Here is a 12,899-nt window from a genome sequence, read left to right on the forward strand (position 1 = left end):
ATGCAAGTGAACTTCAGTTTCTTAGGGACTTGTAGTTGTCTTGAAGAAAGAGCTACATTAGCCTGCACTGGAACTTGTTTTGAGCCATAGTTGTAGGCTCTAGAGGTAATCTGTTAAGATGATCTGTTCAACGGGTGAACCGTTTTAGCTCGGTGTCACCTAGTACAGTGTGTAGATTTGATTTGTCAGCATGAAATGGCTGACAAATTTCACGTTCTTAAGAATGGGTTGTACACAGTGTGGACCATGACTTAGTGACACCTTGGAAGGACGAATGAACGGGAGGTTAGGCCATGCCTCTCACTCCTTTCTTAGCAAGAGGAAGCAAAAGGGAGTCTCAGCTCCTGCACAGTCCAAGTAGGCTCAAAAAGATCTAGTGTGGACATGTGCCTGGGTCAAACAGACATGGATTCTAGTCCCAATCCATGTAATACTTCTGATAAAGCAGTGCAGTAAAATAATGGCTATCTCTTCTGCACAGCTAATCAGTTTTGTTTTTGTTGTTTTGTTTTTGGTGATGATGGTGGTTGTTTTGGTTTTTCGAAGCATCAGAATAAAGCCTCAGAAATAAAAATGCTTCTGCAAGCTAGGGAACATTTTAAAACAATTATTAGGCAGACTAAATTGTGTTTTCTGGGAAATTTTTGCCCGAGTCGGTCAGTGACAATCCCAGGGTGCTGGGCATCTGGCAGACAATGCAGAGGACAGAAGGTTCTGGGGGGAGGTGGAAAGCAGTGTTATCTGCTTTCTTGGTTTCTGTAAAGGGTTCAGTAGCAAATGGTTTTACTGAAAAACTTCCAATTTTTCTAGTAAGAGCTGAGGGAAATAGCATAAGAGATGTTGATAGAGCTCCACTGTCTCTTAAGAAAAACATGCAGGTCTTTATTTTAGAGTAATTTTGTGTCTGTAAAAGTTGCCCAAATGTACTTGAGAATCTCATCTGCCCGATGTGTTTAGGAATTCCCAGCTTCCATGTCACTGAGCCAAGGATCTGTAACAGAAAAGATATTGTAGGTAGTCAGTGCTCTCCTTTCTGGCAGTCTCAGAGGATCGTCTTAATTGGTTGCTCTGGATTATAATGTTTTGTCATTCAGTGATTATGTTCAGTTAAGCATAATAATGAAATACATTTATTTGTTTAGCCATCTGTTTAGTCACTACCAAGTCACCACAAAGTTAAGCTTTTTTTTTCTGAATGGGTTGTTTTTATTAATGGCTATTGCTTGCGCTTAAAAACTCTCTTGTGGTTTCCATTAAGTTAATACCCAGATATGTAAGCACCTTTAAGGTGTGAAGTAAAACTGCTTTGCAAGTAGAAAGCTACAGCTTGCATGTAACCTTGTGGGATGCTGTAATGTTTATGGTAATTTATAAAGCAGTTTAATAAACATTAGAGCATTTTGTTTAAATGTTTCTCCTGTTTTTGAGTGTAATATTATACCACTTATACTTTTTATGTTGAAGGTAAATTTAAGATTGAAATGACTTATACCCTGTGACTGTTTATTAGTTTCCAAAATAGATTGAAATAATCATATTTTTGCAGTGGTGGTCTTAATAAAATGATATTTAAAAACGAAAGCAGAGATTGCATATTAAAAGTTGCTATGTTTTCTCCAGGTCATTGGCTAGTCTTATAAAATACTGCTTATTGCAAATCTTACAGCTATGGAAACTTGAGTGTGCATATCTCACCCTTTTTTTTTTTCTTTTTTTTTTTTTCTTTCTAGGATGTAGATATGATGGATCAAAATGGAATGACACCGCTAATGTGGGCAGCTTACAGAACACATAGGTAATACACTCACTGCATTTTGTATTATTTTGGATATTAACCAAATGACACAGAACTGATGACTTTCTGATTTGGAGTGTGTTTTGTTTTAATTAGTCTATGTGCTTCTCAGTTACCACTCCACTTTCTTCATCTCTGATCCATTCAAGAGAAAGGATACTATGCAGTTGTATTCACCAAAATGAACTTTCAATCTACAAATTAAATCTCTTGGAGGTTAGAGGGAAAAAAAAGACCCCTCCCCAAAGAACACTTGCCTTAATTAGGCCCCTCTCAGTAGTATCTCTGTTGATTGTTGAGAGAAGCCTAAGCTACCTTTTGCAAATAGCTCCTGTTGCCAACCTTGTCAATTCCTCTTGTCTTCATCTTTCAGCGAGTGGAGTGGAGGTGTGACACGTTTAGTATTTTCATTGTCATCTGTCAAACCTAATCATGTACATGCTTTCCCATTTTTTTTAGTACTGTTACATTTTTGAGAGGTATGGAAATAAAAATGCATACAAAATGTGATTTAAAAACATCTCAATGAGCTTTAATAGATTTGGGCAATGTATGTCTTGCTAACACTCCCTTTAAATTTGGTAAGATCCTTGCAGATTGTCTTTGAAGTTCAAGCTGTTACTATTTATCAGCAAAAAAGTCCTTTTGCTTTTAAATAGTGTACCTAATCAATGTCTGTTATAGAAGCTGAACTCATTAACCAAGTTGGAACGTATTTTAGTTGATCTTCTGTAGATCTAACAAGACTTTTCTTTTTTTAGTGTGGATCCAACCCGATTACTACTTACATTCAACGTTTCTGTTAATCTTGGAGACAAGTATCATAAAAACACGGCATTGCACTGGGCTGTGCTAGCAGGAAATACTACAGTCATTAGTCTTCTTTTAGAAGCTGGAGCTAATGTAGATGCTCAGAACATTAAGGTAAACATTCAATTTGTTTTTTATCTTAAGTGATTTAATGCAAAAATCAAATAAATCTGAATAGTAGATGACTGAGGGAATGGTGGAGCCTTGAAGATGCAGCAAAAACTATGCCTATAATGTTTAATCTAGAAATCACTTTTTAATTAACAATGATGTAGAATCACTAAATCTGCACCTTTAGGGGCACACATCTAAATAAATTCACCAATGGCTATGTCCAAACAGATGGGGTGTGTGTGTGTTTCGACTGCATGCATGTAGATCATGCATTGGGATCCGAAATTGGAAAACTGACTGAAATTCATCTAGTCATGATTTGGGACAACTTTGTGTTTTGATGGAGTGAGATGCGAGTCGTCTGTGTCTCCTCCCAGAACACAGACAGATGCTCTCGCAGGGCTCCTTCACACAGTTTGAGTAAGGAAGTCTGAGGCCTAAAAATATCAGTAAGAAATTCAGAGAATTGATCCTTTTGGGGGGCAGACCTTAAGCTGTCCAACTACTCTCCCTGAACCTGTTAACCAAGCTAGCTTCAGCACTAACAGAGCCCATCTCACCCGGAGAACAGGCAAGATGTTTCAATTTATGCTCCAACACGGAGGCCATAAGAGCTTGGCCAGTAGTGTGAAGTTGGCATGTTAAAGCTTTGTTATGCAGTGTTTTTTATCCACTGCTCCCAGACCACTCTCTATATGCCATTAGATGCATTTTATCACATAGATAGTTCTGTCTGTGGTGTCAGGGAAAAGCTCACTTTTAGAAAGATCATTATTACTCAATTTCTCTTTGAATATTTGTATTTTGTAATTGATGAATGGTACAAGCAGGGTGGATAGTTTTGAAAGTACAATTTATGTACATGTACAAAATAGTTAATATTTAGTTAATCTGACCTTTCACTATTGTTTCCTATGATTAAGATGACATGGGTCAATTGTACTAGCCTATGAATTGAAAAAAATGTGTTGTGATCCACAAGTGATAGAAATATGCTAACAAAATATATACATCCCTTTTCTTGAACAGCATGAGTCAGATTTGAGAATAGCCAAGTTTTGCTACTATTTTTTAGGTCCTACATCACTTCTAGACCAGAAATACTGATGATTGAGTTGAGAACTCAAGAAAAAAAAAAGAGAGCGCATGTCTTTTCACATGTGTTCAAAACAAATCAACTCATCTCTGTCATTCATATGTGTGGGTGTACAAGAAGTGGTCTGTAAAGCCAGCAGTGTGGATGAAATACACTTCTAGTCTCACTTCTTGCAAACTATTATGAAGCTCTTTTCTGTTCTGCTTAATGGTATTGGGGGGACTGAAGCAATCAGTGTGTTGTAACTTGCCTCCCTGGAGAGAGTGATTTCATGGTAACTAGACACTTAAAGTGATCCATACCTACACTTCTTGATTTTCATGGAATCTGCAATTGAAAATGAATACATTTGGTTAAGCAAAAAGACATCTGCTAGTCTGACGCAGTTCATAGTTTCCTTCATTATTGACAGACAGCAGCAGTCAGTAGGAAAATAGGCTTTTCAACCTGCTGGATCATGATGTCTTCAGTCACATGGGAAGACCTGAGCCTGGTTTCATTATCCACTGCCTTCCTTCTGCAGTGGAGTCGGGGTTTCTTGTTTGCCTTTCTATTGATTCCTAAGATACCTAGGATTTCTAGAATCAAAATTAATCCAGCATTTGCCACCCTTTTAATGGTTTTATAACAGCTGCTAATTTGAGTGCCATATCATAGTTCATACATAGTGAACATGAGATTTGGGAGATTTCCAGAGGTATATAGAAATGCAGTTTTGTGCTTCTCCTTTGACTATTCAGCACAAATATTTTCTTTTTTGAGCCAAAAGTTGATTCTTAAAGTATTTGTCTGATGTTTTCCTGAAATGAAAAGGAGTCCTGAGAGGTTCCTTTCTAATGCTGTTGTTTCCAGGTCTCTGTTCAGTGAAGTTCTTTTTTCAGTCCAAGGAACTGACCAAAAATGTTGGTAAAACATTTAAGATTAAAGAAATATACTGGCTGGAATCCCTTCATATTTTCCAAATTTTATAGTGGCTGAAATAGTAAATGGGAGCTTTGACCTTTCCTGTTATCAGGTCAAGGTAGTGTGTGCTAGAAGAAAACACAGGCCTGGTTTCCCAGCTTTTGGTGGGGAGGTTGGCGTAAACTGGAACCAGTCAGCCAAGTAAGGCACTGCTTTTATTTCACGTGGCAGGCTGAGAAATACATAATAAAAATACAGATCATCATCTCTCATGAGACCAACTTTAGGTTGAAATCTAATATTTAAAAAAAAAAAAGTATACTTCCATCTTGGCCATATAAGTATACTACAGGTATCTAACTACTAGGTAGCTTAATAGTAGAACCACCACAGTGCATTTACCCCACAGATGCAGGATTTTTTTAAGGGTTTTTATTTGTTTGTTTGTGTTTATTTTAAGCTGGAGTTGGAAGCTCCTTTTCAGTAGTCCAGGTAGGCTTTTGAAGCATTGGGTTTTTTGTTTGTTTTGTTTTGTTTCTCCCAGTTTGGGGTATGGTGGATTAATTTTTTCTTAGGACAAAGTGTCCTGCTACACTGGGAAACAATGTGGGCAGATATGGACAAAATTTGTGAAGTTGGTTGATCAGAGAAGGGGGAAGAGGTTGAATAAATTTAATTTTACAATATGTAGAAGCTCTTTCTCCCTGACAGAGAAAGGAAGTTTATGCCTAAGGAAGATATTTATTTAAAGAGTATCAAAACTATTAGTGAACTTCTGAAATGACTTTAGGTAGGGTATCTTGATTATGTAGTGCATGTTAAGACTTCTTTGAGCAAGTCTGCTTTGAAAGTGCTATATGGTAATGCTACATGGGATTATTCTTGCTGTCTTCTCACTTCAAAAACTCAAACTATATATTATTAAAGCCTTACTGCCTCCTGGCACACTGATAGTTATATTGCTAGACTAAGATTTAAGATCCTTGGTTTGTTGGGGGGATTGTTTTCCTTGAGTTTTGCTTTATAAGCAAATCAGCCTTGCCATCCCAGTGACTAGGAGGAATATATTAACATGGCCAGATGAGCAGTGCTATGGAAGATGACTTTAAAGCTCCTTCCATCACTTTACTTAGGCAATTCCTAGGTGTCTCATGGCCCTCTAGTGGAAGGGATGTCAGCTGGACCCTAAGACGACTTCAGGAATTACTTGGCAGATCAACTCCTGAAAGGGATTGCTTGTCTGCAGGTAATCTCATGGTCTGGATATACAAGATGACATTAAAAAAAAAAAAAAAAGGCATCTCTAAGGTTTTCCTGATATCAGCAAGATACTGTTAGCTTTGTGATGAAGCAAGCACCATAGTATGATCTTAGGAGTTTCCGTTGAGGGTAACTTAGCTAATTTAATCTGTCTCTTAATTAACCTTTGAAGCTAGGTGAAGTCAAAGGGTTACTCTTTACTAATTGATTTTGTAGCTTAACTTCTCAGACGGAAAAAACGTCAGGTTCTGTCAGACAGCAAAACACTTCACCTCATAATTCTCAGTCTGTACTATTTACCCTCCTTTTAGAGACTCAGAGTAAGATTTCAAAGGCAAAATGAGAGTTAAGTGCTCCATTCCCATTGCCTGGCTATGGGATATAGGTAACCAAGTGTTCTCTATGTCTTTGAAATCTCTTCTGTCTATAGTAAGTATTGCCCTCCCTGGGTAATTTCAGTTTCTGGTACCTGTCTCACTTTTTTTTTAGGAGGGGGCCGAGCGATGGAGGATTCAGCCATTTTTCAAGCCTCCATGAATGCTTTGTTTAGGAGGGGAGTTAACTCCAGTAGAAGAGAGGAGGAGTCAAATGCAAAACTGAAGCTGGAGGTACCTGCAGTTGGTTGTCTCTTGCCTCCTCTATAATTTCAGACCCAGTCAATAACTTCTTTTTAGGTCTCTTTCTAGATGTTTAAAAATCAATAAAATCAAATCAGCTTGATAGGCACCTTTGTCTTTATCTTACTTTCTCTGTCGGGTGTCTCTGGCTGTAAGGAAAGGAAAAGCGTGGACCATTACTGGCTTTGCACTCAGTGTATGCAGAGCCAAAGCCAAGCACGAACACTCAGGGTCTGGGAGCAAGCTGGACATGAGGAATCAGTTTATTCTTTACCATTTTTTTTCCTAGGACTTCAATGACTGAGACAAATAAAAGCATTAAGTATGTACAAAAAAAAAAGTGTGTACTTATGCATATATATCCTTATAAGAAATATTTCACATTATTAGTAGCTTCACTCTGCTGGGTAGGCAGAGGATTAACTGAGAAATAAGGCTTTACGCTGGCAGAGTTTCCATGATCCAGTGGGCCACAAATTCTTCTTCTTTGTTTGATTTCTGCTGCCTGTCAATAGCTGAGGGGGAAGCACAGTCTTTCATTTACGGACTGGTAGACTGTTGCACACTCACACACACATGTAATCCGAAAAGCAACAGTTCTTGCTCCATCAAGACATATAGTGTGAGGATCACAATTTTAATATTCTGCTTGTCTACTCATATACAAAAGAGAAAGACCAAAAGGAATTAATTATCTGTTGGATTTCAAGTATATTGGTGGGGGGAGAGAGTGCCAAAAATGTAGTTTAACCCATTTTAAAGTGTATTACTTTTTTACCTGCCAACCTGCTATTTCAAAAGTGCTCTGAATGCATTTTATTTTTAAATTAGATGTTTCTCATTTTTATTCCTTTGGTAGGGAGAATCACCACTTGATCTAGCAAAACAGAGGAAAAATGTTTGGATGATCAACCACTTACAGGAAGCAAGACAGGCAAAGGGATACGACAGTCCATCCTTTCTCCGAAAACTGAAAGCCGATAAGGTGAGAAGGACTGTAACACAAAATCCTAATTTCTACTGCTCCATGTACTGTGCTTTGTGTGGCCTTTGTGTTTCTCTTGGCTGGGATAAGGTCTTTTAATACTGAAGCTTCAGGACACCTTAAGTTTAGGAAACATCGTCATCTTTTTTTGTGACAGTTAATTGCATAAACAACCTTATTTAAGTCAAGGGAGGAGGGAAAGCCTTCACACAGTTTTTTTTAGCTTTTGCACTGACTAAACATTAGGAAATATCAAGCAGTGGTGCTGTTGGGAATAGTCGAGGCTGTCACAAAGAGGATTTTCAAGTATCTGAGGAAACAAATGCTTTAGATATCCTGGTCTCCCTAATTACTCAGTGTTTTTTTGCTGAATGACAAAAGTCAGTTTTCCTGGTATAATGTAATATAAAATGACGCGAAGTTCATATTTCTTAAGTTGTTCTTTAATACTACAAATAGTTTTTGATCTCACTAACTGGAATTTACTTAATTTCCCTGTCAGCTTTCAAAATAACCTAATCAGCAAAAACCTGTATGCATGCAGAATAATCAATTTCAAATAAAACTCAGTTTGAAGTCTTGTGATTCTTGTGTTCCGGGGTGTTAGTAGTTTCTTGCTTTGGTTCTGTGTTTTGTTTGTTTGTTTGTTTTTTGAGACTCTCTTGGAGGTGAGGGCGTGCACATGAGCAGAACTGAAATGCTCGTGCTACTAAGTTAAAACCTGCTATCTGGAGACTTGATGTGATTGTACTGAAAGTGACTGAGGAGACAAGAAATGAGAGCTAAAAGGGTGACAGTACTGCTCTGTCATGAAGGCCTGTCTCCCTGCATAAAGTTGAAGGATCTTTATACAATTAATGTTTACTTAAAAGTGAAAGTATCACACTAGGTATTTAAATGTTGCATCGCTCATTTGTTGTGATTTCTTTAGAGATGCCTTGTAGGTTGATAATTAAAGCACTGGTTACAGCCTCTGCTTTAACCCTATGGTCATTTAATAGAGTTGATCCTTGTGACTTGTTGCACTGCATTACGCATACATGTGTTTTGTGATGGTAATTCAAATATCCAGGAGTTCAGTGCCCTAATTGAGAATCGTACCTACGTTGTGAGAGCTTAAAACGGTCCTGTCTCTCTTGAATTTTCAATACGAATTTATCTATTATTTATGTAACTTCAATCTAATATTCACTACCCAAAATCTGCTGTGAACTATGCAGTAGCTCATTCACTTTGGGTTTTTACAGAACTAATGTTGCTTTTGTTCTGCATCAGCAGCAAAGTCCCCCAGACAGTTCTTTGTGGTTTTGGGGTTGAAGAGAGGGACCAGACACCTAATTTGTTTTACAGTTTTAGGATGATTTGGGGGTATGGAGGGAAAACATAGGAAATGACCCTCCTACCCTGCCAAAGAAACTCCTCAATCCTTATCTTGTATGAAGTTTGCTTAAAAAAAAAGCAATACTTAATCACTAGTCCTTTTTATTACTGAACGGTATTATATAGTCTGTTTCTAAAAATAAGAGTACTTATTGGTATTTGTTTCTATACAGGAATTTCGTCAGAAGGTGATGCTGGGAACCCCTTTCCTGGTTATTTGGCTGGTTGGGTTTATAGCAGACCTAGACATTGATTCTTGGCTCATTAAAGGGCTGATGTATGGTGGAGTTTGGGCTATGGTGCAGTTTCTTTCAAAGTAAGTGTTTTACTGCAACCCTGTCTTTTTATTGTGTATGGAAAATGTATTTACTTGACATCTCTTGTTTATTTAATAAATCTTTTTAAAAAAATGTTTATGTGCATTTTTGCATATGCAGCCTCTGTGTTTTGTTGGAATCCTTTTTTTTTTTTTTCTTTTTTTTTCTCACTTCTTCAGGGAAAGCTCTTTATCAACTTAGCTCTTTTAATGCTCTGTGGTCTTACAAATAGCCATTGAATTACTGTGAATGAATACCATCACTTAACAGAAGGGAACAGCAGAGTAGAAATTCAGTCAGTCTCCAGAGGAGGGTGCTGAATGTCTGTCTGCAAAGTCACTTGTGTGAATTTTGAAGGGAACAGTCAAGGAGAAAATTATTTCAAAGGGCTGGGGAAAAAAAATAAGAGTGTGCTATTAAATCCAACTTTCTTTAAAACTAAAATGCCCCAAAATATCTAAGATTTACAAGGTAAAATACAGTAAGCTACAGGATTTGCAGCTTCATTTATTGCTGAAAGGGGTCACTAAAGGAGAAGGCTTCCTTCTAATGATATATTTTTGATTTGTTACTTCATCATAAAGAATTTTATTTTTGTCTATGGGTGTGTGCACATGCATTTATGCTTACTTTGAAATATAATCTGTAGATACACATGCATGCACACTCAGGGACATCTTCTAATACATTCCCAAGATCTGTGGCCTACTTAGTCTGTACTTAGCTCCTCAGTGCCTGATATTGCTTATCTAGAAAAACTAGTATATCGTCACACTTAAGATCTTTGTGCTTTTCTGGCAGTGGATGCCACGTCCATTAGGACCCTTTGCTCCTCATTCCTTTCTGATTATAGAGAAAAGGAAAATATACCTGTTAATTCTCAAATTTTGCCATGTATGGGAATGATTCCCAGATGCACCTTGCTTGCACACAGCCCTTGTCCAAAAGCTACTTTGCAGGTCCCTTGCAGGGGGAGCTCTGCAGAGAGGGCAGAGCTAAGGTAAGAGCAAGCCTAAGGGACTCCTGATGGCCCTCTCTTGAGAATGTGTTGGGTGTTACCATTGCTTTCTAAATAACCTTCAACCAGAGGGAGAATGTCTCTGTAAACCTGATAATCTCTGACTCAACAAGATCCCCACTGGAAACATCTTTAGGAATCTTCTGAGTTCCTTGAAACAGTACAGTCTTGTGATAAAGGAACAAGGCAACATCAAGCTCTTGATATTACTATTATGTCTGTATTACTTGTGTTTTCACATATGTGGGACAAATCTCCACTGATTTCCTAAATTCTGGTTTCCTGAAAGAGTGTCTTTCTGGTTGGTGCAATTGCCTTTCATTGATAAATACGCCAAGCACAGCAGTTTTCCATGACAACAGACTTGATTATGTGCCCCCTCGCAAAGGTGTTCTTAGCTGCCTCGACAGCTTCTCACAATGTGTAGGAACTGGAATCTTTTTCCTCAAAGCACTTACTGTCTGAATTACTGTTAGACACTCTCCTCTAATATACTCTTATGAATCAGAAATTCTCCTATCTATAAAATCATCAGCTTAGTGAGGTTAACTAGTTGTTACTGTCCAGGCCATATCCTATAAGGAAAATGAATGGTACTCTAATACCAGTTTTCATTCTCAGATCAGCAAGTTGTAGAAAGCATAAAGGGCTATTTTTTTTTCTTACAATTGTTAAAGTTGGAAAATACTTTGGAGATTGCCTATTCCAACCCCTGCTCAAAGCAGGATCAACTACAGCAGATTGCCTATGGCTGTGTCTGGTTGTTTTTTGAATCTCTCAAGGATGAGAGGATGATGAAGAGCCTCCTCTATGATGGAGAGCCTGTGGGCAACCTGTGCTTGACCATCTTTGCACTGTAAAACATTTTTCCTCTATTTAAATGGTATATCCTGTACTTGAGTTTGTGCCCATTAGATCTTGCCATTTCAGTGAATAACACTGCCTCTCTTTGGGCTTCTCTGGTATCTGGCCCTCTCTTTTTCATTTGCTCCCATCAACTACATGTACAGAGCGATAAAATCCACCCTGACCCTCCTTCAGCCCTTCAAGTTGAACTATCCCAGCTCTCTCAGCTGCTCCTCATATGTCAGATGCTCCTAAGCCTTAAGCATTTTCGTGATCTTTGCTAGACCTGTAAGTCTATGTCTGCCTTGTGCTAGGGAGCCCGGGACAGGACCCAGGGCTTTGGACGTGGTTTCACCAGTGCTGAGTAGAGGGAAATAGCCACATTGCTTGGCCTGCTGCCAGTGCTCTTAGTGCAGCCCAGGGCCTGCTTGTCCTTTCCTGCTCATCAGCCCTGCTTGTGGCCCTTCACACTGCTTGCCAGATTTATCTCCAGCTGGGTTTGGCTTTCCCAGCCTCATCCCTGCAGGCATGGACAATGTCCGTATTCCTCCTGGATCACCTGATCCTGCCTCTACCTCCTGTACACTTCCTTTTTACATTTGAGTTCTGTCAGAAGTAACTTCCTCATCCATGCAGGCCCTTTGCCAGCTGTCCTTGACTTCCTGCACATTGGAATGGATCCTCCTTGCATGTGGAGGAAGTGCAACTTGAAAATCAAGCAGTTCTAAATCCCTTTTTCCTCTGGGACCATATGCCTCTTCCCTCCAGGATGATCTCCCATAGGATTCTCCCAAGCAGATCTCTGAGCAGACTGTCGTCTGCTCTCCTGAAGCCTCAGAGGGTTAGCTGTGCCGAGGCAGAGCTCTGTGCATGGAGTTGTGCTCTCACATACAGGGCAATTGCCCATCCTCGCTGTCCCAGACTGCTCTTTCCAAATAGTTTTTATTCATCCATGGCAGCACTCCACTTGTGTAAGGTATTTCAGCATGTGTTCAGGATCCTGAGGAGAGCCTGGCCCTGCAGCTGTGTGCCAACCTCTAGTTTCTCCTGTTTGTTCCCTGTACCGTGTTCATCATGGGCACTTGGGAGAGGCACTAAGTCATGATGATTTCCAAGGAAAGAGTAGGAGAGCTTACCCCTATAGCAGTGTCCTCTTGGTGCTTTTCTGCTTGCATGCATGTGGCTGAGGAGGGCCTACTTCAGCCTGGTTACAGATCACTAGGGCATTCTTGTCTGCCCTGCACCCTTTGCTTGCCAGTCCTGTCCACATCTTCCTCCTTGATTGTGGGTTGTTGTTTCCCTCTCCTGTCATTCCTGCTTTGAAACTTGCCTTAACAGGCTGGTCAGCTTGTTGGCAAAGATTCTTTTGCCCCAGTTGCTCAGGTGGTTTCCCATCTCTTCCCAGAAGTCTTCAATCTTCAGAGAAGGTCCTGGGATCATAAAAACTAACACCAGTCAACACCAGTTGTGCAAATGGCTGGTAACTCAGAGGATCCATCCATACCTCCTCAAGGCCTTATGCCTCATGGGCAAGATCAAGGGAGAAAGCCCCATATGAGCCATCAGGCCCGTAGATCCATGACTTGGATGTTTTTGGACAAAATCCCTGACCCTTCATCTGTGTGGGGCTCTCTGTTTCCCAGCCTGATAAGGACAGACTCTGCCTGCCTCATTGGCAGACATCCCTCTGGGGATTTGGGCCCTTGTCTCTTCATGGGCTCAGAGATGATCTGCTCGGTGTCCTTTGGATCATCCCTG

The 12,899-nt window shown here is 39.5% G+C and overlaps 1 protein-coding gene across 1 annotated transcript in view; it reads left to right on the top strand.

The window, feature by feature from the left end:
- The window catches only part of ZDHHC17 (zDHHC palmitoyltransferase 17), a 68,105-nt gene that overhangs the window by 36,044 nt on the left and 19,162 nt on the right, over window positions 1-12,899 (top strand). The window contains exons 6-9 of the mRNA XM_088522988.1: window positions 1,731-1,795; window positions 2,557-2,719; window positions 7,455-7,580; window positions 9,134-9,276. Coding sequence (XP_088379114.1) covers window positions 1,731-1,795; window positions 2,557-2,719; window positions 7,455-7,580; window positions 9,134-9,276 — 497 coding nt within the window. The remainder of the gene's footprint in view (window positions 1-1,730; window positions 1,796-2,556; window positions 2,720-7,454; window positions 7,581-9,133; window positions 9,277-12,899) is intronic.

Source organism: Tinamus guttatus, unplaced genomic scaffold (assembly GCF_059628265.1).
Source record: "Tinamus guttatus ecotype Peru unplaced genomic scaffold, ASM5962826v1 Tinamus_guttatus_pri_ptg000171l, whole genome shotgun sequence".
Lineage (NCBI taxonomy): Eukaryota > Metazoa > Chordata > Aves > Tinamiformes > Tinamidae > Tinamus > Tinamus guttatus.